The sequence below is a fragment of the Capsaspora owczarzaki genome (genome assembly GCF_000151315.2).
Source record: "Capsaspora owczarzaki ATCC 30864 unplaced genomic scaffold supercont2.9, whole genome shotgun sequence".
NCBI classification, from domain to species: Eukaryota; class Filasterea; order Ministeriida; family Capsasporidae; genus Capsaspora; species Capsaspora owczarzaki.
This window is the reverse complement of record NW_011887300.1, coordinates 193274-219645: the sequence shown is the minus strand read 5'-3', so window position 1 is coordinate 219645 and position 26372 is coordinate 193274. Positions and strand designations below refer to the sequence as shown.

At 52.5% G+C, this 26372-nt stretch overlaps 10 protein-coding genes across 11 annotated transcripts; 6 read left to right on the top strand and 4 right to left on the bottom strand.

Annotated features, from left to right (window-relative positions):
• Window positions 1–1885: 1885 nt before the first annotated feature.
• Window positions 1886–4715, top strand: CAOG_05456 (hypothetical protein). The gene is made up of 4 exons (XM_004346079.2): window positions 1886–2056; window positions 2240–2422; window positions 2516–2921; window positions 3073–4715. The coding sequence occupies exons 1-4, from the start codon at window positions 1928–1930 to the stop codon at window positions 4596–4598; spliced, it is 2244 nt and encodes a 747-aa protein (XP_004346129.2). The 5' UTR covers window positions 1886–1927; the 3' UTR covers window positions 4599–4715.
• A 947-nt stretch (window positions 4716–5662) lies between these two features.
• Window positions 5663–8741, top strand: CAOG_05455 (the record flags this gene model as incomplete). 2 transcript variants are annotated; one of them, XM_004346078.2, is made up of 12 exons in its annotated part: window positions 5663–5745; window positions 5812–5883; window positions 5950–6021; window positions 6088–6159; window positions 6223–6294; window positions 6355–6426; window positions 6492–6563; window positions 6629–6700; window positions 6761–6930; window positions 6992–8217; window positions 8291–8366; window positions 8433–8741. In XM_004346078.2, 12 exons carry the CDS (start codon window positions 5663–5665, stop codon window positions 8672–8674), a joined length of 2301 nt encoding a protein of 766 aa, XP_004346128.2. In that variant the 3' UTR covers window positions 8675–8741. The 2 variants fall into 2 exon arrangements, with proteins under 2 accessions (XP_004346128.2, XP_011270535.1); XM_011272233.1 differs by lacking the exon at window positions 6223–6294.
• A 133-nt stretch (window positions 8742–8874) lies between these two features.
• Window positions 8875–9676, bottom strand: CAOG_05454 (pre-B-cell leukemia transcription factor 3D; the record flags this gene model as incomplete). The annotated part of the gene is made up of 3 exons (XM_004346077.1): window positions 8875–9150; window positions 9244–9563; window positions 9634–9676. 3 exons carry the CDS (start codon window positions 9674–9676, stop codon window positions 8875–8877), a joined length of 639 nt encoding a protein of 212 aa, XP_004346127.1.
• Window positions 9677–10213: 537 nt separating this feature from the next.
• CAOG_05453 (hypothetical protein) lies at window positions 10214–13797 on the top strand (the record flags this gene model as incomplete). The annotated part of the gene is made up of 14 exons (XM_004346076.2): window positions 10214–10278; window positions 10366–10429; window positions 10505–10631; window positions 10702–11024; window positions 11131–11216; window positions 11246–11301; window positions 11372–11457; window positions 11647–12393; window positions 12451–12566; window positions 12631–12729; window positions 12902–12968; window positions 13039–13488; window positions 13555–13655; window positions 13723–13797. Coding segments are annotated over 14 exons (2462 nt in total), but the record flags the coding sequence as incomplete, so codon positions are not given.
• A 147-nt stretch (window positions 13798–13944) lies between these two features.
• CAOG_05452 (hypothetical protein) lies at window positions 13945–14461 on the bottom strand (the record flags this gene model as incomplete). The annotated part of the gene is made up of 3 exons (XM_004346075.1): window positions 13945–13980; window positions 14064–14266; window positions 14383–14461. The coding sequence occupies 3 exons, from the start codon at window positions 14459–14461 to the stop codon at window positions 13945–13947; spliced, it is 318 nt and encodes a 105-aa protein (XP_004346125.1).
• A 632-nt stretch (window positions 14462–15093) lies between these two features.
• On the bottom strand, window positions 15094–16304 carry CAOG_05451 (hypothetical protein). The gene is made up of 2 exons (XM_004346074.2): window positions 16201–16304; window positions 15094–15886 (listed from the first exon to the last, which is right to left on the bottom strand). The coding sequence occupies exons 1-2, from the start codon at window positions 16294–16296 to the stop codon at window positions 15224–15226; spliced, it is 759 nt and encodes a 252-aa protein (XP_004346124.1). The 5' UTR covers window positions 16297–16304; the 3' UTR covers window positions 15094–15223.
• Window positions 16305–16456: 152 nt separating this feature from the next.
• Window positions 16457–19241, top strand: CAOG_05450 (hypothetical protein). The gene is made up of 6 exons (XM_004346073.2): window positions 16457–16885; window positions 16986–18266; window positions 18362–18481; window positions 18568–18694; window positions 18767–18846; window positions 18919–19241. The coding sequence occupies exons 1-6, from the start codon at window positions 16592–16594 to the stop codon at window positions 19075–19077; spliced, it is 2061 nt and encodes a 686-aa protein (XP_004346123.2). The 5' UTR covers window positions 16457–16591; the 3' UTR covers window positions 19078–19241.
• A 184-nt stretch (window positions 19242–19425) lies between these two features.
• CAOG_05449 (cyclin) lies at window positions 19426–22055 on the top strand. The gene has a single exon (XM_004346072.2). It carries the CDS (start codon window positions 19577–19579, stop codon window positions 21914–21916), a length of 2340 nt encoding a protein of 779 aa, XP_004346122.2. The 5' UTR covers window positions 19426–19576; the 3' UTR covers window positions 21917–22055.
• On the bottom strand, window positions 22051–23129 carry CAOG_05448 (hypothetical protein; the record flags this gene model as incomplete). Its single annotated transcript, XM_004346071.2, has 1 exon — window positions 22051–23129. The coding sequence occupies exon 1, from the start codon at window positions 23080–23082 to the stop codon at window positions 22051–22053; it is 1032 nt and encodes a 343-aa protein (XP_004346121.1). The 5' UTR covers window positions 23083–23129.
• A 166-nt stretch (window positions 23130–23295) lies between these two features.
• CAOG_05447 (protein kinase domain-containing protein) lies at window positions 23296–26234 on the top strand. The gene is made up of 8 exons (XM_004346070.2): window positions 23296–23672; window positions 23940–24207; window positions 24420–24435; window positions 24528–24650; window positions 24799–25028; window positions 25136–25334; window positions 25416–25496; window positions 25583–26234. The coding sequence occupies exons 1-8, from the start codon at window positions 23405–23407 to the stop codon at window positions 26120–26122; spliced, it is 1725 nt and encodes a 574-aa protein (XP_004346120.2). The 5' UTR covers window positions 23296–23404; the 3' UTR covers window positions 26123–26234.
• Window positions 26235–26372: the final 138 nt, after the last annotated feature.

Sequence of the window (26372 nt, the reverse complement as noted above, 5' to 3'; positions counted from 1 at the left end):
AACGAAGCGATAAGGATACTCAACTGGAGAAACTGAAGCCGAGAGTTGGTGCCGAGGGCATGACCAATGGCTTGTGCGCCGGGATCTCCAACTTGATTTGAAGCCAAGCTAGTCGTGTGCAAGAGAGGTAGTGAGTCAGGAGGCCCAGCAACAACGGAAGGTGCCAAGTTTTTCAATTGCTTACAGCAAATGGGTGAGGGTCGAGTTGCTCTTGAGCATATTGGCAAGACCTTTGGCTCCAGCGTTTCCAACGTGGTTGTGAGAGAGGCTGGAATATGGGGGGGGGGAGTGAGCGATGGCAGGTTTAACTTTTACAGCAAGAAACAACAAAAAAAGGAGAGCGCTTCATTACTCGAGCCAGGTGATTGTCAGGTTGGACTTGAGAGCAGAGGCCAGCTGACGCGCACCAGCATCACCAATTTGGTTGGAGTCAAGGCTAAGGATGGAAATGCCAGAGACGAGAGATGTTTGGTGAGGCGGGTTGTTGGTGGAGCGTTTTGCAAAAGAAGGCCGACTTACTCGATGCGGGTGAGTGTCGCGGTATTTTTGAACAAGGCAGCAAGTTGTTGGGCACCAATTTCGGAGATTCGATTCCGGGATAGTCTGCAGGGAGAGCCAGAGGGAGGTGTTTGAGCAAGACTGCGAATTGACGAAGCAGATTGTACTTTTCGTGTGTTTGCCTCACCTGAGTTGAAGAATTTCTGCATTTGCTTGCGTTGCAGCAGTGACAGCTTGTATTTCCGAATCTCCGATGCGATTCTCTGAGAGGCTACGACGAAAAAATGCGTGATTTGGTTAGAATTCAGCTATGTTTCTTGGTTGTTTCTCGGTTGTTGTTTGGCTTACTCGATACTGCCGTTTGCTTGCTTGAGACGATCGTAGCATTGCTGTTGACGATCCGACATGCGCTCGTAGTTGAGCATCGTTTGAGATTGTTCTGAGTTTTTGTAGGCCAGACAATTCGGCAAAGCAACAAGAGGAGGTCAGATCTCGCAACCCGCCAAAGTACAATCAAATGCTTGTTTGCTGCATGAATATACGAGCATGTTTCACTGAATCCGAGTATCTCTTGTTTTGAACACGAGGCTTTCTGAGCAGTGAACTGAGACCGAATAATGGCACCTTGATTGCCCTTCTGCCTTCTCTTTGCGCTGCTGCCACGCTGCTGAGCACGTACTCAATGCAAGATCAGCACACTCTTGCTCCACTCTGATCGGCTGCTGTGTCGGGCGGGGGTGATCCGCTGGGATCTGAGAGCGTTTCCCTTCTTGCGCAACGAACAACCGTAAGCGCGCTCGTTTGGCTGTTCATCCCACGATTGGAGACCTTCGCGATGTGGTGAGGATGTGGAAATGGCTCACAAAATCAATAACCCTCTTCACAAAGTGGCACCAGAACGGAGAAGGGGGAAAGTAGCAGCAACGGCAGCAGCAACAGTCGACTCTGAGCCCATCATACAGCAAAAGCACAAGAAAAAACCAACCTCAGAAAATAAATACAGATGGTAACGATAAACGACAAAAGAAAAAAACAAGAGTGAGAGTTGCAACATTGATGAATGGATGCATGAATGGATGATGGATCAACAGTTCAAACAGTTCGATGTCAGGCACAGTACTTTTTGATCTCTGGCAGCGAGCTCCTGCTCTTGGAGAGCCAGATTGGGAGTGCAATTACTGAATATCGGATGCACGGTTTGACCGCAAGTTGAGGCTCTGAGCGCTGCTGCTGCTGCTGCTGCTGCTGCTGCTGCTGCTGCAGGGGCTCTGAGCCGATCAGAGCACTTCAATTTCTGAGCCTGAGCTTTCCCCCCACGCCCGACCCTTCAGTTATTCCCTTTGAATTTCCTTCTCAATCTCCATTCAAGCTCCACTCTTATTTCTTCCACTCTACACCTTCCGCAGCAAAAAAAAAAAAAAAAAAAGCAATGGGTAGCTCACAAAGCCAGCCCGTCACTCCAGTGCCGAGCAATCTGTCGCCGACCAGCAACATGCCGACCATCCCGGACTCGCCCTGCCCAGCCGCACTCCGGGCGCTTCTCGTGACGGCCTACTCGGTAATGGCGTCAGTGTTGGGGTGGGGAGGGGAGGGGTGGAGCAGAGTGAGGAGAGTGAGGATTGGCGGCGAGAGGGGGGTTACCCAGCTGTACTCTCCTCCCAGCCCTGAGGCTCCAAAGCAAAACACTGTTGCTCACATTATGGTGCTGCCTCGGAACTTGAAACATTTGATAACTGGACAGAGATTCTCGCACGGCGCGGTGCTGCTCGACTGGGACCACAGCAAGCACCTCGACTATGTCGCACATGCACCCTCAGCGACCACCACCACCACTCCTGAGGCAACTGCGACTGCTACGACGACGACGACGACGACGACGACGTCAGCGGATGCATCTGCTCAAGAAAACCCAGACTCGTTCGCGGTAAAGAAAATCTTGGGTGATGTACTCGTCGTTACTATTTCACAACTTCAATCTCATACAATTTTTTTTTTTGCACTCCTCAAAACCACATAGAACGAGTTCAAGGCTGACGTCGATGGAACATTTGCCCGCAAGTTGTACCAAGCGATGGGCGCCGTTTTGGGACCGCAGGTCGTGGCGCCGGCCATGCTGAGCATTCGCGAATACGCCGTTCTCCGCTTGCAAACCGTGCTCAGCGAAAAGGAGGAGGCGCGTGGCAACATTGAGGCCGAAACACGACTGGCCAACATGGCAGACACCATCTCGGAAGTGGTGGCGCGCTTGCCGGAAGACGGCCATCCCCATCGCCGCTTGGACAAGCCCTACGAGTTTTGGACGCCCATCATTGCCATTGAATTTGTGGAAGCACTCGGCCACGCCCTCTCCCAAGACGTCGAAGTTGCCTCCACGTTCTTTTTCAAGCTGTTCATGGATGGTCGCTCCGAGGCGACTCGCGAAGGTACTGGATGGACGCTGTTCCGGTTTTTATTCGTGTTTTTTTTTTTTTTTTTTTTTTTTTTTTTTTTTTTTTTTTGGTTTGAAAAAATTTCCACAGCTCACTCTGTCTCTTCCCACCACCCCTGCTCGTGTCCATTTTTTGCGCTTGGCAGAAATGTTTAGCATGTTTGACTGGCTGCTGACGCACGCCTTCCTGCCCGTCAATCAAGTCCCGGAAGCACCTCTCGCCAATCCTTCGGCTGCCACCCCGTCTCAGCGCTGGTCCTTTTTGGTGGACAGTCTGTGGCGCTTTGTCGATCGCGCTTCGGCGGCCGAGGGCAACTTTGACCCGGCGCAAGACAAGGTCGAGCTTGTTCGCTTTGTCCAGTGGACGCTTCACAACGGCGCTCGCTGGTTTGCTCGGCTGCAACGCTGGCTGGCGTTCCAGGTGTTGGGCCCTCAGCAAGCGCACGCCATGGAGGTGCGAGGCGCAGAGCGCTACATTACGCCGCTGGCACAGACCAAGCAGGCCGGGACGATGGCTCGAGCAGCTCGTCACGAACTCTCCCTCTTTCCCTGTCCATTGCCGCCCTCGTTTATCATGCCGTCAGTCAGCACCCAGACTGATGGCAAGCAAAACACCCATCCTCTGACGCTCGAACACCGTTGGATGCTGGCTTGCAGCCTCCCACCCATCTACTTTGGCGCCGGCGTCGACACCCGTCCCGCCGTCGCTACGCGAGCCGCAGACCATGCCTCTGCTGCTGCTGCTGCTGGTGGTGGTGGTGGTGGTGCTGCTGCTGCTCCGGGTCCCATCACCGCCACCCTTTCGCTCGATCAAATCAAGGCCATGGCCGAGGACGACGAGGAAGCCCTGCGCCGTTTGCTGCAGCAGCAGTTGCAACAAATCAAGCAGCAAGAGCTCGAGCAGCAACGCAAGGACAAGGTGGAGCTGGACGCGGCCATTGAGCGCGAAAAGAACAATTACGAACAGTCCTTTGAATGGAAGCGCTTGTACGACAGCGAACTCAACGGCGTCAGCATGAACCGACTCCACCACCATGTCACGGGTTACACCAGTCCCACCCTGACCATTGTCTACTTGACGAGCGGGGAAACGATCGCGATCGCGACCGACGCCGAGTGGCAGGACGCTGCGTCCGGCTGGGGCGGCGAAAAGGTTCGTTTCGTCGAGTTGCTTCCTCAGGCGCACGTGTGCTGCGCCTGGCCAGCAACGAAAAAGGTGGCAACGGGCCAGCCCAAGAACACGTCGCCCGCTGGAAGCGTCTACTTTAATGACAAGTTCAGGGGCCAACGCCATGGGTTTGGCCTCGGCTTTCCCGTGCAGACGGGCGCCGGCTCGACAGTGTCGTCCGTCGCCACGGGCTTTGTCGCTTGGGTGCAGGAGGACTTGCGCACCGCGTCGAGGAGGTACCCATGCATGATGTGCTACGGCCCGTCCATGCTCGCCAAGGGCGAGACCTCGCATCGGGTGGAGCGCATCGAGATTTGGGGCTGCGGCGGCAAGAAGGCAGACCGCGAGCAGGCCGTGCTCAAGGCGTGGATTCAGAGCGAAATTGAACGCCGTCGCGCAGTGCCCATGCCCGGCAAGTGGGAGGAAAATGTCGACAAGCTCTTGCTTGAGATGGTGGACGCCAAGGCGACCGCGCACAACTCGGATCAGCAACAGCAGCAGTAGTAGTAGTAGTGGTAGACGGAGTTGGAGCGAGTTGAAGATGGATGTTGTGGGGGTGTTGTTTTTGTTGGAGGGTGTAGTTGTTTGAAAAAAAAAAAAACAAAAAAAAAAAACAACAAAGGCAAATGTTTCGAAACAACTTGTAGATCCAGTGAGCGATGCGAAAGGGTCGTGCCAGTTGGCTGCCTCGGTTTGAATCGCAGCTGACGATCGACAAATCGGAAAACAATCGTTCCAAGGAGTATGATTGGAGAGCACCGTTGCTTCCTGAGGGGGTTGACGATCAAGGAAGAAGCGATTAGATCGAAAGCTCAAGGTTCCAAACATTCCGACTTCATCAAACTCGTCTGGAATAGTGATGCCTTCCAAGTCCGAACTGGACACAGTGAATGTGGTGCCTGCCGGCGGTCGAGGCGGCGGCTCGAATGCTTGAGTGAGCGGTGCGGCGGGCGAGGTGCGGTTGTTCGCAGCATAGAGAGTGTTCGGATTTGTTTGTGGTGCTGCTGCTTCTGATGCTGAAGCTGACGACGAGTTGCTGACACTGGCAAAGTGCGCTTCAAAAGCCATGAGACGTTGCACCAGCTCTTTCTTGTAACCGGTTGTCGCGAGGCTGCGCTTGGTCAGCTCGGCATGCAGCTGATCGACCTGGGTTTCGAAATGAATGGTGCATTCGTCACCCAACACAAAATACGGAGACAGCAGCCAAGTCGCAGGACGTGAGCCCTTACATTCAGTTTCATCCATCTCGCTTGAGTGCTCATTTCGTCGTTGCAACAAAAAAACGGCGCGAAAAAGTGATTGGCAAAAACCACCAAAGTCGGTCGCTGTTTTTCTTTCTTTCTTTGACACCTTCCAATGCGTGAGTGCAGACGGTGCTCCTGTCACAAAGTTGGCTGCTCCAGCCAACCGAGAGTGTGCATGTATGACTATGATTGAGCAGCGACAATGTGGACAAACTTCCCACTTGTCTCGGCCTTCCTATTTTGGGTTTTGGTGCTGCTGACTCTCAACTTGAAGAATTACATCCCAACCTTGGCCGATGACAGCTTTGACTGACTGACTGGCACATGGTCAATAGGTCTCTGCTTCACAACCAGATCACCGGCATTCCTGCTGGCGCATTTACCGGCATGACTGCGCTGACTAACCTGTAAGCAAGCGAACACATATGATGTACCACGCACCACCACTTCATACAGTATGACTCCATCTTTAGGTATATGCACCGCAATCAGATCACTAGCATTCCAGAATCTGTATTCGCAGGCTTGACTGCGCTGGCTGAATTGTAAGCAAGCCAAAGCATGATGAACCACTCACAAAACGGCTCGCTCGTTTCTGACTCTATCGGTAGGAGTTTGGATTACAACCAGATCACCAGCGTTCCCGACGACGCATTCACCGGCCTGACTGCGCTGGTTAGCCTGTAAGCAAGCAAAAGCATGATGAACCACTCACAAAATGGCTCACTCGTTTCTGACTCTATCGCTAGGACTTTGGATTACAACCAGATCACCAGCGTTCCCGACGACGCATTCACCGGCCTGACCGCGCTGACTCACCTGTAAGCGAACAAACATGATGTATCACGTACAACCGGCTCACTCGTTTGTAACTCCGTCGGTAGGTCTCTGGGAAACAACCAGATCACCAGCGTTCCTGCTGGCGCATTCACCGGCCTGACTGCGCTGACTGCTCTGTAAGCAAGCAAACACATGAACCATGCAATTAGCTCACTCGTTTCTGACACTATCGGTAGGTCTCTGGGAAACAACCAGATCATTAGCATTTCTGCTGACGCATTCACCGACCTTACTGCGCTGACTGCCCTGTAAGCACGCAACCGACAGGAAGGCTACGAACAGACGGCTCACTCGTTTGCGATTCCATCTTTAGGCTTCTAGATAGCAACGCAATTATTGGTATTCCCTCTTCTTCATTCACCGGTCTTACTGCCCTGACTTACCTGTAAGCAAGCAATCGACAGGAAGGCTACGAACAGACGGCTCACTCGTTTGCGATTCCATCTTTAGGCATCTAGACGGCAATCAGATCACTAGCATTCCCGATTCGTCATTCACCGGCCTGACTGCGCTGATTACCCTGTAAGTATGAACTCTCATTGCGCGCATTCGATTCGCTTCTTACTTTTTTCGGACCTGCAGGGCTTTGAATGACAATCCTATCACGACTTTACCGCCTGGTCTGTTCAAGGGGTTGCCAAATGGCTTGGCGTTGTCGAATTCAAACCCATATCTGGCCCCCAATAACTTTACGTTTGGGGACAACACTGTCGCTCCGCCCAGCACCTACGGCAGTGCATCGGAACCATACAGTAAGAGTTCGAGATGACCACAATTCCCAATTTGATCACTTTGCTGATGTTTGTGCTTCAGAGTGTGATACAGTCTGTGCCACCTGCTATGCCGCTGGGTCCAGTGCGTGTTGCAAGACCCATTGCCTGACCTGCACTTCATCCGATCCCTGCACTCAGTGCTATGAAGGTTATTTTATGATGAGTGGCTTCTGCCTCGCATCTGCTGCGACCAACGCATCTATTACCTCCGTCGCTTCAGTCGCTTCCGTTGCTTCGGCTACCTCCGCGCTCTCGGCATCTGCTGCCTCAACCGCATCGGCATCTGCTGCCTCAACCGCATCGGCATCTGCTGCATCCGTTGCATCGTCCATAGCACAACAAGGCGATGGTTCTCAAGAGTCAGCTTCATCTTCAGCAGCCATCATCGCTGCTGTTGTAGCGTCTGTTGCAGTGATTGCGCTAGTTGCGGTATTTATCGTGCTGCGACGCCGACGCTCACAACCACATTCAGCTGCACGACCGAAGGATTCTGCCGGTCCAATCTATCAGGAGGCTATTGAAATGAACATCTCGCCTGTGAACCATTCGATTCTATCTCACAAACCGGAGGACATTGCAGCTTACGCCGTGGTCGGCCAAAAGCAGCCAGAACCTGTGTACCAAGCTCTCTCGACTGATGCTGCAGAGGTGGTCTACGATTATGCAAGCGCGTATGTTGCCGGCAGCAATTCTCGTCGCGTTCGTGAAGGTTTGACGATTGTAAAGCACCTTGCCAGCGGGAACTTTGGCGACGTGGCACTGGGTCAGGTGCCATTCAGCGTGTTGCCTCCACGAGCACGAACCTTGCTCGGACCTACAACGCCTGAAACCGTGCAGGTTGCAGTCAAGTCTCTCAAGTCTAACGCGGATGATAAATCTCGTCAAGACTTTGAAAGCGAGGCGAAACTGATGGCGCCGTTTGTGCATCCGAATGTCGTGCGTCTGCATGCAGCTCTTGTCGAGTCAGAGCCCCATCTCGTTCTGCTCGAGTTTGTGCAGTACGGCGATTTGCACACTCTTCTGAAAAAGTCCAAAAAGCAGTCGTTCGAGTGGACCCAGAATGAGCAGGTCCATGTCATTCGCCAGATTGCTCTCGGTATGGAGTATTTGGGCACTCTGCACTTTGTGCACCGTGACCTCGCTGCACGCAACTGCCTGGTTGGGCAAGGAATGGTTGTGAAGATTGCCGACTTCGGACTTTCTCGCCAACTGGCCGATGAGGACGATTACTATCGAATGCAAACTCGTGGCAAACTTCCTGTGAAGGTGGGTCAAAGGTGTGTGGAAATGTTGCTGCTTGTGATTGGGATACTGACTTTGTTGAACTTTGCATTTGTAGTGGATGGCACCGGAAACAATGACCTTCCGCAAGTTTTCTTCAATGTCGGACGTTTGGTCGTTTGGTGTCACAGCCTGTGAGTAGCGTCGGGCGTTACTGAAGTTTGTTCTTGTATCTCACTTGCGGCGGTGCACACTGGTAGGGGAATGCTGTAGCTACGGCGCAACCCCGTACGGCAAGATGGATGGGCGTGAGACTCTGGCTCATGTGGAGGCTGGTGGTCGACTGCCCCCGCCAGAAACCTGCATGCCAGAGCTCTACAACATGATGATGAGTTGCTGGAACATAACACCAGAGTTCCGACCGAGCTTTTCTCAGCTCATCAAGGTGCTGGCAGGGTTTCAGGATGGGACGACCATCCGCGAAATTGGTGCAATGCTGTGAACACTATCCGCTTGTCCGCTTGTTCTGAGTGTTCAAAAGATTCAAGTTTCACTCGCCTTCTTTGGACCACACGCGTTTTGAGGGTGGAATACTTGCAATGAATCACAGGCTTGTTTGTGTAGCAAGACAGTTTCGTGAGAATGAATGGAAAAAGCAGGGGAGGATGGACAGTTCGTTTATTGACATGGGATTGTAAGCGCTTAATCTTGCGCTTGCCGGTTGCGTTTGTTGGCAAACCAAGTAGAAATTTGCCTCATGGTAAGATTTGTTTGATCAGCAAGTTGTTCTTTCTCCGATTCGCTCGGATAAGGATGCTCAATATGAGCCAAAAACCAATCGTTAAGCACTTGCTGAGCTTCTCGAGAGAGGTTGATGCGACGCTTCCGAGAGTCCAGAAACGTACTTTTCAGGAAGATGACTTTGGTGTACACCTTTCGTTTCAGCTGATACTCTAACGAGCTTAAGCGGTGGGCGACCTGTTGATGAATCGCCGAGGTTGCGTTTTGCCCAACATTTGATATTGAAAGTGGATTCAGACGAATCTGCATTTCGGCGCGTTTGTTTTGAACCTTGAGCAATTGCATATCCAAGAATGCGAACAGTCCTCGAATCTCCGCCAGACTGGGCGTCTCGGAAGCTGCACATGCAGCTCGTTCTTGAGCAAGGCATACATCCAGTTGAGCAGCCGTCACATCATGCGAAGCAAACCCGACTCGATTTGTCGGAGTTTGCAACGCAAGACTGAGTTCATCCCAAAAATCAGAATAGCCGCTTGCCGCCCAAGCCGGTACAGCATCGCCAATAGCCAAAGCGGCTTGACCAATATCCACCGAATCCTGCTCATTATCAGCTTTGGACTCAAAGAAACTCAACCCGAGTACGAGTTGGTCTGTCAACATGCGAGAAATTGAATGCCAGCTCCCAAAGGATTGCCAATTTGCCCACTCTCAAGTCCATACCAGCTTCAAGCTCGCTCAGTTCCTGGAGAATATCCAACTCCATAATTCTAATAACAAAGACTGAAGTTGAATTCTCTTTAGTTGAGCAAATTTGAATCTGGAAAGACAGTTCTCAACGTCAACTGGCCGACCAATCAAATTGCGTCGTTTTTCATTTGAAATCGTTTATGCACTGTCGCAACCAGCTCAGTCCATTTTCATGATCAAACATTTTATTCTCCTTTTCGTTTGGTGTCACCTTGCACTTGCTTGGGACAGCAGTTGCCCTCATGTTGAGAGTGTTGCACCTCAATCTGGGGTGGTTCTCGACACCAGTCCAACGAACAACAACGCCTTTACAATTACTTTTTCGCACAACGTCTCCATGATGAGTGGAGGCGTGCTAACTCCCCTGTCATCGTTGTCAAGTTCAAATTTAAATCAGATTTTCATTGTGGCAGGCAGCAAACCAATTTCATTGGCTAGAAACAGTTTCGTTTCGTTTCCTTCCGCTGTTTCGCTAAACTTGGCTGCGCCAGGCCGGTCTTTGATTGTATCATTTCGCTTGAGTATCTCGGCCAGTGACTACTATGCAGACCTCATGCTAGCTGATGTGTTCTACCTCACGAAAAGTGGCAAGAGCCTGCCTTTCAGCTCCCCAGCAACGTACAGACTTCAAAATGTTGCGCCGGATACTTGCTTAGCAAACATCGCGTCCCCAGTGACCTCGCTTTGTTCCTTCGTTGATGCCAGTTCTGTACCGTCCACACCGGTATCGAGTCCAACCTGGTCCGGCACTATCAACGAAGAGCTCGCCGTGAGTGATCCTAGTCAAATTAGCTTTTGCAAGCGCAGGGGCATCGCTCAATTCGAAAGTTTGTTGACAACACAGGTGAACATTTCAGTTAACATCCAAAACTCGGGGTCAGCAAGTTCATCGCTTGGTGCGATAAAGCTTACCCATCAGGATGTGGAGTATGAGCTCTTAAGCGACTGGGTTGTGTCAATTCAACGTAACGGTATGTCTCGAAATTTTTTGGTTTGTCAGACAACTGATTAATATTTGCTCACAATTGCAATCGATTGCAGATACAAAATTTGTGGTGCCAACCATTCCCAACACACAACGTTACTATGATGCGATGGAGGTGTCTCGTGGTCGAATTGCAAACTCCACGTACCTGGCAGGACTCGTTGATACTTCAGTTTCGTCCGCTACAGTCCAAACTTTTCTTAACGCTGCCTCAGCTGGAAGTTTGACGTTAATTGTGCTGAATCTTGCGCCAGAGCAGGCATGGGACTATGTTGACAGTTGGACAACAACTTCGCAGTACGAGTCCGGCTTGTCAACTGCTCAGCTTCGGTTCGCAAATCTTTCAGCTGGTACTTCGACTTTTATCAACTTCAACTCGGTACAGCAATTTTAAGGCACATGACGAAGCATTGAGGAGATGACTTCCATGCTAACGAGAGCTGATTCATTTTGGTTTTAGGTATGGACTATTCGACAAGAAACAGGTGTGGACTGTTCTGGGTGTGCGGCGCGGAAAGCTTTCTGCCCATTCTGTTCCCTTGAATATCACCAACTGGTTCAAGACACATCAGTACCTTTTCGGGCTTTCCAACCTGTCAGCGACATTAACCAGTTTTTGCCGAGTCATGGTGTGCAAATGACACTACTGGCACAAGGTAATGGAGGCTTATCATTCTGCGAAATTGTGATCGATCTAACAGATATCTAACTGCCTTTGCATTCCAGGTGTACCTGTGACAACCGTGGTTCCGCGTACGTTGGGTAGTACAATGTGGACTTCTCCCGAAATTCGACCTTCGACGTTTTTCGATGTGCGAGGCTTATACCAAGCGAGCGCGTTTTCCAATATTTCTGAACGAGTCATGCTCCAGTCGAGCTCTGAACAAATCTCAACAGAAGCTCAGTTCATCGGCTCAAGCTGCAATCAGATCGGCGTCTCGTTTCAGTCCTTTACAGCACAATCCAACTTTTGCAATCTGCCATTTGGCTCATGTCTTCAGAACCAAATTTCTCAGCTTCGTCGGTCCGCTGAAAATTACACTCCCTTCCACCATCCTGCACTTGCGGGGTCGGTCTCGTGCGCTACTGGTCTCTGCTCTCGCGCGCTATTGCAGCCCGACAATTCTTCCCTTGAGCTTCAAGTTTATCAAGTTGTTCCGTTGAGCGTGACTCTTCGTCTTTCTGCCAACGACGTCGTTTTAAAAGAGCCGTTTTTGAGCCAGTCGCGAAGCGGGTGGCTTGCCGCTGCCGCCGCGCCTGGGTGCGACTTGGACTTCGAGCCAAGTGTGGTTCAGTACCAAGAAAACGAAGGCACTTTGGATGTTTCCTTTACAAATTTGGGTGAAACGGATGGTGCCGTTGGAATTACGGTAACTTGCCAGGGGCTGATGGTTCAAGGCAGCCCTGTCATGATGGCTGCGTCGGTCAACAATCTGACAAGCGTGAGGTTCTCCGTCTCCGTGCCGAGCGCGCTCAATCAATCGTATTCAAACGCTTCGTGTACTGCCACGATTGCGGTTCAACGTCTTCCACTTTGGAGCGCTCTCGGAAAGTCGGTTTCCTGCGTCTCATCAATTCCCATTTATGCGGGATACTTTTTGCCTCCTTGCAATCTGACGCGTCCGGGGGCAATTTTAGGCCTTTCAGTTCAAAATGTTTCACTTGATGGCGTCGACACATCTGTTCTAAACACTAATGGCAATCGGACTCAGGCTCGTCTGATGATTACTTTCGAGAACACCGGCATTGTAAGAATTTGCGTTCTGAAAGCTTTGACCCGTGTTGCTGCTCATTGTATCCCACAGCCTGCGCTAGCTGTCGTCAAGACACTATGTACTCCGGGATACGTCCTTGTCGGAGTTCCTGGTAATATCTACCTTTCTGGTGCAAGCGTTGGAGTTTCGGCCTTTGTTCTCCGCAGGTAAGTGTTCTCAATCCGATAGTGGTTAACTGGGACAGAATGGCTCACGGTTGCCGAGAAACAGCACTGCACCTGGCGTTTCTTCCACTTGCTCCTGCCATTTTGAAGTTTACGCCCACCACCCGACACCTAACTGCTCGGTTATCGTGAGCCAGGCACAAGCGTCAGTTTCTTTTGGTGAGTTCAATCGAAAGCTCACCTAAAGAGCTGTCATCAGTACCTCGTTTTGACTCGACTGTCTGATCAACAGCAGGAAGTTCCCTCTCAACCCCAAGCGATGCCAGCGATGATTCCTCCTTTTTTGACGGGCTTCGAGATGCTTTTGGAAATTACAGCGATGGAGTGGTTGGCGTTATCCTGGCATTGATTATCATTCTGGGCGCTGGCGCTATTATCGTGGTGGTAAGTGCATACCTAGACCAAAAGCTGCTCTTAAGCAAAGTTGCTCTTAAGCTAACTCGTGAGTGGATAGATTGTCGTGTACCGAATTCATCGCAGGTCTGCGACAAAGAGCGTGTTGCTCCCCTTCTCTGAAAGTCGGTCAACAAGGCACGATTATATGGATGTTGGTGTCACCAACGTTGCTAGTTCAGACCCTACATATGAGTCAAGCAGCAGCCCCGTGATCTATGCTAATGTTGACGCAACAGCGTCTGGAACCGCGCACTATGCTGACGTTGGGGAGCTTTTGTACAAGGCAAATGATGCCACAAGAGTGACCATGCACGACTCGACCGAAGCAGCTTCGAATCAAGCTGTTGTTTGTACTGAAGGGGATCCTTGCTTGCAACCATACCTTCAAACGGGACCCAATGGCAGCTTCATGTGTTTGACCGATTTCACTGCAAATTGTGTGGACGGCACACATTCCTGGGAATCGCTTCAATCAATAAGCAGCGTTACTGGTTATCTCGTTGGTGAAGTACGTTTAATCTTGCTTGATTCCAGAAACACAGAAAATGAATACTCATGACGTGCCGCCTTTCAGAATGCTTCACAAGTACCTCAAGCCATTCGCTGCAGCGAGATACAAGATTTGTTGCTGGATCCCGACTCTCAAACTGCATGGCTTATTACCAAAACGCGAGCGTAAGGGAAATTTAAGTCTTTCAACTGCGGAGCATTGAAATGTATCCTCACAACATTTGTCTACTAGGTACAAATTGATGGCACCATCCTCCGACTTTGCCGACACTCATCGCGCCTTTGTGAACAAGCTTTTCTCAAAGGTGCAAGTTTCTCCAAGCCATTCTGTTCAATTTGTCAAATTCTTGTGAATGCCTATTGAAATCGCCTTTCTTTTTTTTTTTTTTTCCTTCATGTTGCTCCTCCTTTTCAACCGAATGTCTCTTCATTGCTGTGTTTCATGTGTTTTTTTTTACCTTTCTTGCTTGACAAATTGCTCTGCTTGACCCTGATTTGTGCATGTACAAGTTTTCCAGAAGAATAAAATCAATCACTTCATCTGTTGGTTTCACCAGCAATTTTCATTCTCACCTTTCGCTCGCGCGCCGTCTCGAGCGCCTTCCTGCTCTGCTTGACCGTCTCTTGCATGCTTTCAAACATGGCCTTGGCCTGCATGTGCTCGCCCATAGCCTCAACGTGCGCCTGCTGCTTGCTCGCCTCGGTCGTTCTCATCTCCTCCATCTTCCGCGCATCTTCCTCCGCGTCCACGCGCGCCTGCTCCACCTGCTCTCGCACTATGCTCCCCACCACCACCCAATTCACATACAATCCCACCCATGAGCAACAGCATCAAGAAACCATTTGTTTCTTTTGGCGGGAAAACTCTTCTGTTTCACAAAGATGAACGCACAATGCTGCAGCTCTCGAAAGTTGCGCTCCATCTCCTTTTCGGACTCGAGCAGCTGGTTGAACACGGATTCAGATTCCATTTGCAAGCAGTGTCTGCCAGAAGGGAAAGAGGAGGAGGAGGAGGAAGGAGGCAAAGCCAAGCAGGTCAGCAAGCGGATTGGCGTTCTGTGCTTGCAAACGCAAAGGCTTTGGCTTTCGCGCTCAACGGAACCACTTCACTGCATGGCTGCGGGTACGCGTCTGTGAATCTCTTGTTCAATGGGCCAAACGATGTCTGCTGTCCACTCGAGGGGAGTTTGTTTGACTTGGGTTGCTGATTCCTTTTCCCCCTTCTCCTCGCCTGCACTCTACGAACAGACGCCCTGCAATGATCTCGTAGTTGTCCAACTCTTATTTCATTGCATGTCCTTTGAACGTCCGTTGTTCCTTGTCGATTCGAGTGAAGCAAGGGCATTACTCCAACACTTACCCAAAAGACTGAGCTGCGTTCACTGATTTCCATTCACTGAAGTGAACTGATACAAATCCCGCACAACACCCTTTCATCCCACCGAGTTGACACCATCCCCATCTCCAATACAGCGTCCTTTTTTTTTTTTCCCTTTGACAGCTGACTCAACGGCTCGCCCCCCCTCCCAAAAAAAAAACCCCACTCCCTTTGTCCCCCTCCTCTTCCTCTGCACTAGCACAAACTCGGCAGCAACAACCAAGAACCGATCAAAAAAACCCTACTTTGAAATTAGTTACAACCACCACAACAACAACACCACAACAACCTCACTCACACACAATACCATTTTTCACTCGTCACAACCTTCCTCGTTCAGCTCGGCCGTCATCATCTACGACAAGACCTCTTCGTCGTCACTATCCTGGCGCTGCGTCGACTGGGACGCACGCTGAGTGCGTTGTTGAATATCGGTTCGTCGCAATTGCTTTTCCATGTCAATGTTCCTTTCAAGCTCCTCTAGCCGAATTTCCTGGTTGCAGCCGGGCACGGGACAGATGAGCTTCTTCTTTGCCTGCTGGTAGAGCTGCTGGATGGCCTTTCTGGAAAACGTGTGCGTGCACCTCGAGCTGCGCACGGGCTCGACCAACCTGGACTTTGTAATCGGGCAGATTTCCGGCACGACCGAATCTTGCGCCACAAGCTCTTGGTCTGTGTCGTCCTCCTGGTCTGGGTTGGGTCTGCTTCCGGGGTTTGCCTTCCAGACCTCCTTGCGGTACCTTGTAAACCGCTCGTCTTTGGCCGGGTCGTACGGCACAGAGGCCTCGACGCCCTTCAACCGCTCCTCCACGTACGAGTCCAGCGGCGGCGGTCGCATGCCCCCACGGCATTCCTTTTGTACGTCGTCCAGCACCTTGATCAAGTGGGCGAGTCGCTCTTCGCACGCCAGCAGCGACAGTTGGCCTTCCTCGAGCGCTCGTTGCTGGTGTTCCTCTGCGCCGCCGTGCGTTGCCAGATCCACTGCGACCTCCGAGCACCTGTTGAATGTGGATGCGAGCTGCCAAAAAAACCAAGAGCAAGGGGGGGGTTGAAAGAGTGGATGAGAGAGTATCGGAGCAAAGGAGGCAAAAATGGCGGGAAAAAGAGTGAAAGCGCGGGAGTTTGACTGCAGTCCCGCTCTCCGTCGCTCGTCCAATCCGCTCAAACTACAACATGGAAGCGGAAGATGAACAAGAACTAGAAAGAGTGGAAGATGGCGACAGAGGGAGAGGGAGGGGGAGACGACTGGAGAACGTTGCGTTTTGGCGGCTTCTTTTCCCCCATTCAACCCAAGCCTAGCAGACCGCGCCTCAAAGTGGAGCTCACACTTACTGCTTCCTTGCGCACAGTGCTGACCATCTGACTGACCAGCTTGAGCTGGTTGGCAATGTTGGTCGTGATTTGCTGGTTGAGCTGCACTTGGCTCATGTTTCAACTCAAAATGTTAGACTGCTCCCCCATTCTGTTGCACCAAATAGGCTGCCTGGAAAGCAAGTCGAAATCCAGCACAATAAAAGATGCACAGTAACATTGCATCCAACGGCAGGAAACGTCGGCAAGTTCGTTTGTGCTCAGTCAACATTTTTGTGTTGTTTTGGCGCCAAAAAATCAAAAATCAAATCCCGTTTTCGTTTTTTCTTGAAACAAAAACTCTGTTCGATCGATCGACACAAGACACAAGGTCACACACGCACACACGCCAAGAAACACTCATTCAACTCAAATGAGCGGCCGACAAGCACCGGCATCCTCGTCTGCTGCGGCTGCTGCGGCGATTGCTGCTCGCTACAGCTACACGGGAGGCAGCTCAGGCTCAAGCAGCGGCGCCTCAACGACGCGCACCAAACCAGTCGACCCTGGCTCTGCACGCAAGCCAAGACTGTCCCGTGAAGCGCTGGCAGAGCGTCTCGCTGCGTCGCGCGCGGCGTTGCTGGCGAATCGAGCCAACGCAGCTCCTGCTCCTGCTCCTGCTCCTGACGATCCACCTCCCTCATGGATCGCCTCGTCCTCATCTACAGTGAGTAACCATTCTCAACTAAGCCTCTGTTTGCATTCAGAGAAAGAACAATCGAGCGGCTGACCTTTATCAACCACTAATCCAAACAACCCCCATACAGAACGGCACCACTCTAGCAGCATCCTCCGCTCTACCACCACCAAGTGCCACAAAATCAAAAACCCAAGCCTCGAGCGCACCTACCACTCAGCTCAGTGCTGCAACAGTCGCGGCTCTGGCACGCGCGCGACTCTCGGTCCAGGCAAACGAATCTTCCTCCTCGCGAACGTTGCCAACATCGTCGCGGGCACCAAGACCGACGTCGCCTGCCGCGTCCGAAGCATCCGACGTGTCGAATGTCTCGAGCATGTCGTTTCCCTCCAATAGCAATGCCGCATCATCGTCCGCCACGGCGCAAATCAACCAGCGCGGCCGGGAGATTGCGGCAAAGTATTTAGCGCGCTCGGCTGCTGGCTCGGGCACGAGTGCCCCCTCTGCCAGCAGTGCAAATCGACCACCAGCCGGCGCACCACCGGGGTCTGCCTCTCGATCTCGACAGCTCTTTATGCAGCCCACCCAAGCATCACAGGCATCGCAAGGCCCAATCACCTCGTCGTCTTCTGGGTTGAAGACGCCCCAATCCGCCCGCAAGTCTCTTGGTGCAGTGAATGCTGGCAGTGTCAGTCTTGCTGTACCAAGCACCCCTCAATCAGCGCGCAAGACAAGCACAGTCAGTAGCACGCCGCAGTCCGTTTCCTCTCGCTCATCCGCAGCCATCCTGGGTGCACGCGCGGCACCTGCGACTGGTGGAAAGGCAGTACTACCACCATTGTCCGTGTCGCGCCCTGCTGCTGTCGCAAAGACACCCTCCAGCGCAGCACAACCAAGTTTGTCTCGTCCTCGCTCTTCGTCCATTAGTTCTCAGTCCTATTCCTTGCCCACAGCTTCTTCTTCCCTGTCACACCCCGCCAAAACACCCACACTCGCGTCTCGAAGCGGCTTGGGCAGTGCTGCAACCGCCAAAACACCAAAGACACCGAACTTGGACGAGTCCTCCATGGCCAATGCTCCCCGATCCGCATCGCGACGGCCTGCTTTGCCTGTCAATCGAGCCTTGTTTGCAGGGTCGCAAACTCCGACGAGTAATAAAGCTCCAGGAGCCGGAGCCAGAGCCACATCATCGTCAGCAGCAGCGGCTGGCTCAGCGCGACCATCCAGCGCAGCCAGTCGGTCCTCTCACGCTAGCCTCCCCGTTGCACCCATGCCGACGACGACCTCTTCTGGAAAATTGCTCATTACTCTCAAGAACGAAATCGAGCTGTTGCAGTGCGAGCTGTATCAGTGGAGCTACATTGCGAGCGCTTCCCAGCAGGCATTTGCTGCGCGAGAAGTTCAGGCCGAGGTAATGGCGCTTGCTTTTGGGTCGTAGCGAGGGGAAGAGAGCGTGACGGGTGTTTGTATTTGACTCAATATTCTCCTTCGGCTTTTGTGTATCAGCAACAAATCTATGCCCTGTGGCAGCGCGTCGAGCAATTACGCCACGATGTTTCCTTGCTTCGCCAACAGCTCTGGAGCATCGAGCACACCCAGCGTGCGGAAGAGCTGGTGATGTCTGAGGTTGGTTTTTTTGTTGTTTGGCTTGGATTGCTGCAATCGATGTCTTACTGACACGCTTTGCGACACTCTTTGGTTTGAATTGTTAGCATGATCTCTTGATCCAACTCGAAGCTGAGCTCTCGGATTTCGTGAGTGCGTATACCGCGCTTGCAAATTCGATTTCTGCCACAACCCATACCATTCCCACACGCGGTATTCACCTGGGCAACCAAGGTAAGACCAGTGTGATGTGTTTTGCAAAAAAAGAGTTTGGTCATAGATTCATTCTTTGGAGCTGGTTCGTAGACGACATTGCCATCGAGCTACGCCAAAGTGCTGCACTTTTATCGGAACTAACGCAAATTTCCGCGGTAGATCAGCAACCTGTAAGCATGTAGCCAGCCGCGTTGTCGTTTCATGTTTTGTTTTTTGTTGACTCACCCCGTTCAAAACCATAGATCCACGAGCTGGCCATTCAGTCTGCCGTCTTGCACGACACAATCACCGCCGAGGCAGACTCGTTGCGCAAGTGTCGAGAAGTAATGGCTGCGCTCGAGTATCTCGCTGCCGAAGAGGTTTCCTTGCGGCTTTCTGAAGTCAAGTTTACCGCGTCGTGACCTGTTCTTTGAGTCAAAGTGGAATGAACAGCAGTTGATGTGCGAGCAGTGCATTGTTGTCGCTTCCCGTAACATAACCTGGCAGCGTACAAAATGAATGCGCAAGCATCGTTTACTCAGAAAAGAGTCAAAAACTGATTAGGGATGAGACAATTGTGGTCAACTTTCCCCCATCTGTGCGATTCGGATCTCTTTGTGTTGTGTGTCGAACGAGAATCACTTTTCCATTCATACGCGGCTGTGCTGCTGAGAACTCCATCTATCGCCCATAGTTCACCTCCTCCTCTCCTCCCACCTTGGTTGCTTGCACCCCACAAACCTTTGGTCGCTCAATCCATATTTTTCCGACAACACTTTTCACACCCACACACACACAAAAACCTCAGACGCATTTTGACCTTTGACTGTTTACCGTTCATTCCCTCATCCGAGTTGCTCTCCCTCCTTTCTCCCGCCCCCCCTCGTCTCCCCCTTCTGTTAACTCCTTGTTATTCTACAAATGCGGCCAACGATCGGCGGCCTTGCGCGTGGGACGAGCGTCGACTCCTCCTCCGACGACAGCAACTCTGATCAGAGCAGCGGCAACGACTGGCCGCCCCACACGAGCGATGCAGCCGACACCGACACCGACACCGACGCCGACCTCGACTCGGACTCCCCGGACGAAAGTTTCTCAGATTGCGACAGCGATTCCAGTGCTGGCAGCGGGAGCGACGCCGCATGCCGGGAACCCTGCGCAATGGCGGCGGGAGCCGAGACGCAGCCGACGGTGGTAGTGCCGCCAACGAGCGCCGAGCCCGTTCCGCGACCCAGCTCCACCGCCGCAACCGCAGTAGTAGAAGCAGAGTACTCACCTACAACTACCACAACAACAGCAACCACAACGAGCGAGACTCCCGCGCTGGGGCATCGGCGGAGTCGCTCGCTCGTCGCTACGCTGTCGTCCGCTGCAGCCCACTTCATCCACTCCATTGCCTCCACCGCAGCGACACAGCTCTCGCCGTTCCTCGCCAGCGCCATGCCGTCGTCGTCCTCGTCGTCATCACCTGCAGCAGCTGCTTCCGAGTCTGCTTCTACTTCTTCTTATCATGCTCCAGCCACTGCTTCTTCTTCTTCTTCTTCTTCTTCTTCTTCTGCTGTGCCGTTCGCTGGCAATGCCCACCACCATCATCAGCCAGCCGCCGGCAGCCAGGACAGCCGAGCTGCGTCGCCGGAAGACGACCGCGATTACGACCGCGCCGACCGGGGAGCCAGTCCGCCAAGCTTGGGCACTGCCGGACTCTGTCCCGCTCAGTCGCCTCCGCCGGTGCAGGCCGCATCGGGGCGAGTCAGACTCCCCGGGCATTCGCGTTCTGCCTCGACGCCGACGCATCAAGCTCGGCCCGTTATGGCAGATGGTCATCATCTCGAAACAGCCGAAAGAAGAGCTCCGACTGTCGGAGAGGCGGCACCCAGCCAAACTGCAACCATCCATCCTTTGCCAGCACGAGCCTCCTCCAATGCTGGTCGTGGCACCCACTCGACCACTCACAGCAGCACGACACCCACCCACCAACAACAAGCAAAATCCTCGTCCAACTCGACTCCAGCTGCCCCCATCTCACAGCTCACCAGCATTTCGCAGCTGCTGTCAACACAATACCGTCGCTACGCTCTCCCGTGGTCCTTCCTCCATCCCGTGGCTGCCGGAGCGACCACCAGCGCTCCACCGCCAGACACGGCTACGGAAGACTCGATCAACGCCAAGGAGCGCGAAGCCCTTGTCTCGGTCGTTGCCACCGTCTTGGAGTTGCTGGTGGCTCGAAATGGCCGTATGCCGCCGGGCGTTGTCGGCGGACGCTTCCACGCATCGCGCACGCCCGCCATCACCATCCGGCACTATCTCGAGCGCATTGCCAAGTACGCACCGTGCAGTCCCGAGTGCATCCTCTTTGCGCTCATCTACATTGATCGCATCATCCGCAAGCACCATCCGGCGCTCGTCCTTTCCTACGCCAACGTGCACCGCCTCTTGATTGTCAGCATCATGATTGCCACAAAGTTCTTTGACGACAAGTACTACAAGAACTCGTTCTATGCCAAAGTGGGCGGACTCCCCAACCAAGAGCTCAACGATTTGGAAACCGAGTTTTTGTTCCTGCTGGGCTTTGACATGAGCATATCCTTGGACGAGTTTGAGCGCTATGTTCAAGTGCTGCAGCAACAGTATCAGCAGCAGCAGCAGCAGTCCAACAACCACCACCACCAACTTTCTTTGAATGAAAAACCCGACGCCTCTCGCTCCAAACCGGTTGTGGTCATCCACGACAAGTCTTGGGAGGCTCAGCGAAAAGCCACCATCAAGGCATTCCAAGACACGCTGGTCAAGCAAGAGCTGCAAATGTTTGCCGAGGTCGCTCGGCAGCGCGAGCAGCGCGCAGCAATGTATTCCGCCCAGCATCACCAGCTCCAGCAACAACAACAACAGCAACAGCAGCAACAACAACAGCAACAACTGCATGCACAGCACCATCGCGCATTCCACCCGCAACCGACATTGGCAACGCTGCGCATGCCGACTGCAGGATCCCGGTCCCCGGCGTCGTCCTACTCGAGTGGGACTTCCTCGAGCCAGTACTCGCCAGTGACCCCGACCACTGCAACCTCTCCGTTAATTTCCGATTTCAACCATCTCGATGGCAAGCCGGCTTCTGGGCAGCGCCCAGCTGGCGTTTCGCCGTCTTCGTTAACCAGCGACCCCGCGTCTCGGCCGCACCCGCATCAACCTTCCCCCACCTCCCCCATGAACGACACCAGCGTTGGAAAGGGCCCGATCATCGTCACGACCAGCTCCGGGTAGCTTTGATGTGTAGGGTGTGTTATATTTTGTTTCTTCTTTATCTGGTTTGCGTTGTTGTTAAGCGCACCACACCTTGAATCGTTTTTGTCCAAATCCTTTGTTTTTACTAATACAGTAATGTACAATGATCAAAGTTAATCTTGATCTTCTTCTTCTTCTTCTTCTTCTTCTTCGTCTTCGTTTGCCGAATCGTCATCGTTGGAGGTGCCACGCGTTCCACCAAGTTGCGGCGGCAGCATTGCCTGGAAATCAGGACAGCTGGCCATCATACTTGACGAATCCTTTAAAAACCATGTAAACTTGAGCGGACTGGTCTTTGGGTCGACCCAAACCAACGCGAGACGACCGCAGTAAACGTAGGGCTCCATGAGCAAGCGGCAGAACAATAGCACCACCTCCGGCTTGTGCAATCCAGCTTCTGTCGACTGCCGTGACGGTGCGCTGTCGTCGTTCTTGAGATCATACCGCTCGGCCTTCAATAGCCGCTGAATGACTGGCGAATCCATGTTGGTCTGAGCAGAGGCAAACCATGTCATGGCAAATCCGCCCTGTGCCTGACTGAACGTGTTGTCATACGTATTGCCGTCCAGATTGACAAACAAGCAGACAGCATTCTTCCACTGCTGGACGCCCGACAGCCGCGGAAAGGCAGGCGCAGATCGCGTTCCCGCCACGAGTGCCATCACAGCGGTTTTCAGCCCAGCTCCGACGGCAGGCAGAGGCAGCTGTCTTCCGAGCCAGGTTGTTTGCAGTGTTTCCACGCACGCCATCATGTCCTTGCACGATCTCCCGGATGACGATGACGATGACGGTCGAGATGATTCGCCGCCGTGTTTCACCTTGGGCGATTGTTTCGTTCGTGGCGCTGCCGGCTTGCGCTCGTCTTGGACATCGTCCTCTTGCTCTGGCTCGTACCTCAATGTGCTTGTTCTAGATCTCGATGACCGTCGCAGAGTCGTGCCAGGCGCAGTCTCCGCCGGGCTTGGGGCTTCACCAACGGCAACGGTGTTTCGCCGCGCTGCTGCTCGTGGAGACGCTGCTGCGACCTTCCCAGCCACCGCAGCCGCGCTCGCCGCCACTGGTCCTTTGGCCAATCCCAGCATGGCCAGTCGCTCCATGTTCGCGCGGATGTTGGCCTGGCGTTGCCGCTCGTAATCGCTCGACATGTCTCGTTCAAACACAATTCGTTGTTTTCCCGCCAAAAGTAAGAAATTCGCGGCAAAAAAAAAAAAAAAAAAAAAAAGTGAAGTTTTTCCATTGTTTTTTCATCTTCTTTTTTTTTTTTTTTTTTTTTTTTGTGTTCTTCTTTTTCAATGCTTTGTTTGCTTTATTTTTTTCACAGTTTAGTTTTCTTGTATTGAAATCCAGTCTTTCTCGTTTGACTTTTTGACTTTTTGAACTTTTGACTTTGTCTTCTTTTTTCAGATTTTCTTCACGTTTGCAGAAGTGTGTTTCTGATTGGCGACAGTGGCGTGCGTTGGTTGTTGAATGTTTCACTCGATCGCCGTTGCAGCCCGCGCGGCCGCCGCTTCTGCAGCATCAGCACCAACAGCCGTCGCAGCAGGGGCGCCTGGAAGTGGATCCGCCAGAGCAGAGGCAGCAGGAGCAGAGGCAGAGGCAGAGGCAGAGCCGCGGAATGCGAATCCCACTTGTGCTGCGGCTTCAGTCACTGCCACAGCTGAGACTCTGACTCCAGCCGCCGCTCCTGCTGCTGCTGCTGCTGCTGCTGCTGCAACAACACCAATCATGGACGAGTGTAAGTCGAAAAAGCGCGCTCATTATCCAAGCGCATCAAACTATCGTTACGAAAAACCCACAACAGACTGGACGACCAACCGCAGACCAAGCATCAAAGTGAATGAGGAGAGACAGTCCAAAAGCGTAGAAGCATTGAGCGAATGTCGTGAGAGAGAGTGACAATCGTCGAGCGATGAAAGCAGCGAAAAGCGAGAGAAAACGCTTACTTCCCGCCATTTCTGTTGGCAATTGAACTTACGTCCGTTCTGTCCCATGTTCGTCTTAGGGAATGAGCTGTACACGTCCAAGGAGCTGTTTCTAGTAGAGCAGCGGGGCTACGAGATTGCCGACCTGCTTGGCCAGGGCGCCTTTTCGGTCGTCGTGCGCGCAGTCGAGAAGAGCACACGGACAACCTACGCGGTCAAGGTCGTCTCGCTCGAGGCCGACGCAGTCCAGCACGAGGTCGCCATCTGGGCGCTGTTGAAACACGTCAACATTGTCCAGCTCCACGCGCACTTCCCCAGTCCGCGATTCATGTTCATGGTCCTGGAATAGTTGAGTCAATGGGTGGAGTGTGTTCTTCTTGCATGCTGTCGATCAGTGCTGACTCGCTTGTTGACGTGTTTCGATGTGTGTGTGTGTGTGTGTGTGTGTGTGTGTGTGTGTGTGTGTGTGTGTGTGTGTGTGTGTGTGTGTGTGTGTGTGTGTGTGTGTGTGCGTATAATGGCGGATCTTGGCTTGGCGTGTGGCGATTGGCAACTTTCAGTGTTCCAGCTGGCGAGGTAAACAAGCGACATCTCGCGAAACAACTAGCATTTGCACTTGCATCGTCACTCACTCACACTTACACTCACCTCGCAACTCCCAATTCCAGCTCTTTGATCACATTGTCTCGAGAAAGTTCTACTCGGAAATGGATGCTCGGTTTCTCATGCGGCAAATTCTCAGCGCGCTCGAACACATGCATTCGCGCGGCATTTGCCATCGTGACTTGAAGGTGCGCGTATTTCATCTCTCAGCGTTTGAGCTAGAAAGGAGTCATTCATTCGCTATGGTTTGGCAGTCGAAAGCCAGTGTCGGGGAATCGCCTTTTGGTTCTTGCGGACTCACCCCACCTTCCTCATTCCCTTCGTTCTGCTCGACAGCCCGAGAATTTGCTGTGCGTCATCCAGCCCGCAAACGACGCACTTGGTGACTCCATCCAACACGTAAAAATCTCCGACTTTGGGCTTGCCGAGCGCTTCGTGCGCAACCAGCCGCACGCCATGTCTCGGCGATGCGGCACACCCGGCTATGTCGCGCCCGAGGTGCTCCGTGGGCACGGCTACAATGAAAAGGTCGACTTGTGGAGTATCGGCGTCATTCTATACATTCTGTACGTGTTGAATTGTCAGGAGAACGAGATACGCATGTTGGGTTTTGTTTAGCTTCTTTTGCCAACTGCACTGTGTTGTTGCTCTCCTGCTTCCCCTTCAATCGCAGACTGGTCGGCTTTCCTCCATTCTACGATAAAAGCGACCGCGAGCTACTGCGCAAATGCGAGGCAGGTGTCTATTCGTTTCCGTCGCCGCAGTGGGACTTGATCACGCCAGCTGCCAAGGACTTGATTGAGAATCTCATGCAAATAGACGTTGCCAAGCGATTTTCCGCATCCGATTCGATGCGACACGAGTGGATTGCGGTCAGTGTTTCCCCAAGAGATGCAGGAACAGATTTGTTGTTTCTTGTTGTTACTCAATGTTTGACAATTGGCCCTCTGTAGCTTCCACACCGGCCGTCCAGCGATCACCTAGAAAGCACACTTACCGAACTTCGGCGATTCAATGCTCGTCGCAAATTCATGGTAACGTATTGAGTGTTGTTTGACGCTGTTTTGATGACTTTTTCGTGACTCCATTATTTGACGACATTCTTTTGCTCTCTCAACAGGCCGCTGCACATGCGGTTCGCTTTGGAAGCGCATTGTTGCGAACAGTGCAATCCACGGTGGACTCGCTGTTTTCGAGCGAAACCTCGCCACCAATACAACAACCAGAATCAAGCACATCTGGGCCATCGCAAGCTGGCAATAATGGCAGCTCGGCGAAATTGGCATTGCGAGCGCTAGGCGCTTTCGCACCCAAAGGCGGTCTCAAGCGGAATGCTTCGACGACCGAGCTGGCTGCCGTCGCACCAAGTGTAGTGGTTACGACAGAATCGCACGAGACCAAGCGGGTGCGGCTGCAATCCGAATCGCTTTCGGTTGCTCCGTACTTTTCGATGGCCGACCGTACTCTCTCGGCCGAGCTGCCAGCAGGCTCCAATGTGGACTATGCCGTGATTGGGCAAGTCCTGCTGCGCATGGCGTCCGAGGGATTACAAAAGGCTGTGGTACACGCCCAAGCCTGTCCCGACGAAATTTCGCTGCAGTTGCCTAGTTTGTTCCCATCGTTTGACGTTCGCATCCAGCTGCCTGGCTCTCCACAGTGACGAGAGGGGTGGTGGTTTTTGGCTCGCTTGTTTTGTTTTTCTGAATTTTCGCTTGCATGTAGTACTATGGAATAGAGGAATAGGTAGATACGAAATATATTGAGCACTGAGCTAACAGATATGGGTTGGGGTGTAACATGGGCAAGGGTAGATCGGGCCAGGATCACCGATGTTGAAGCAATTTGAACCAGAGCCATTTGACAACGTTTCTCCAAAAGTGATTTACATTCAGTTTCATTTCCATCTTGAA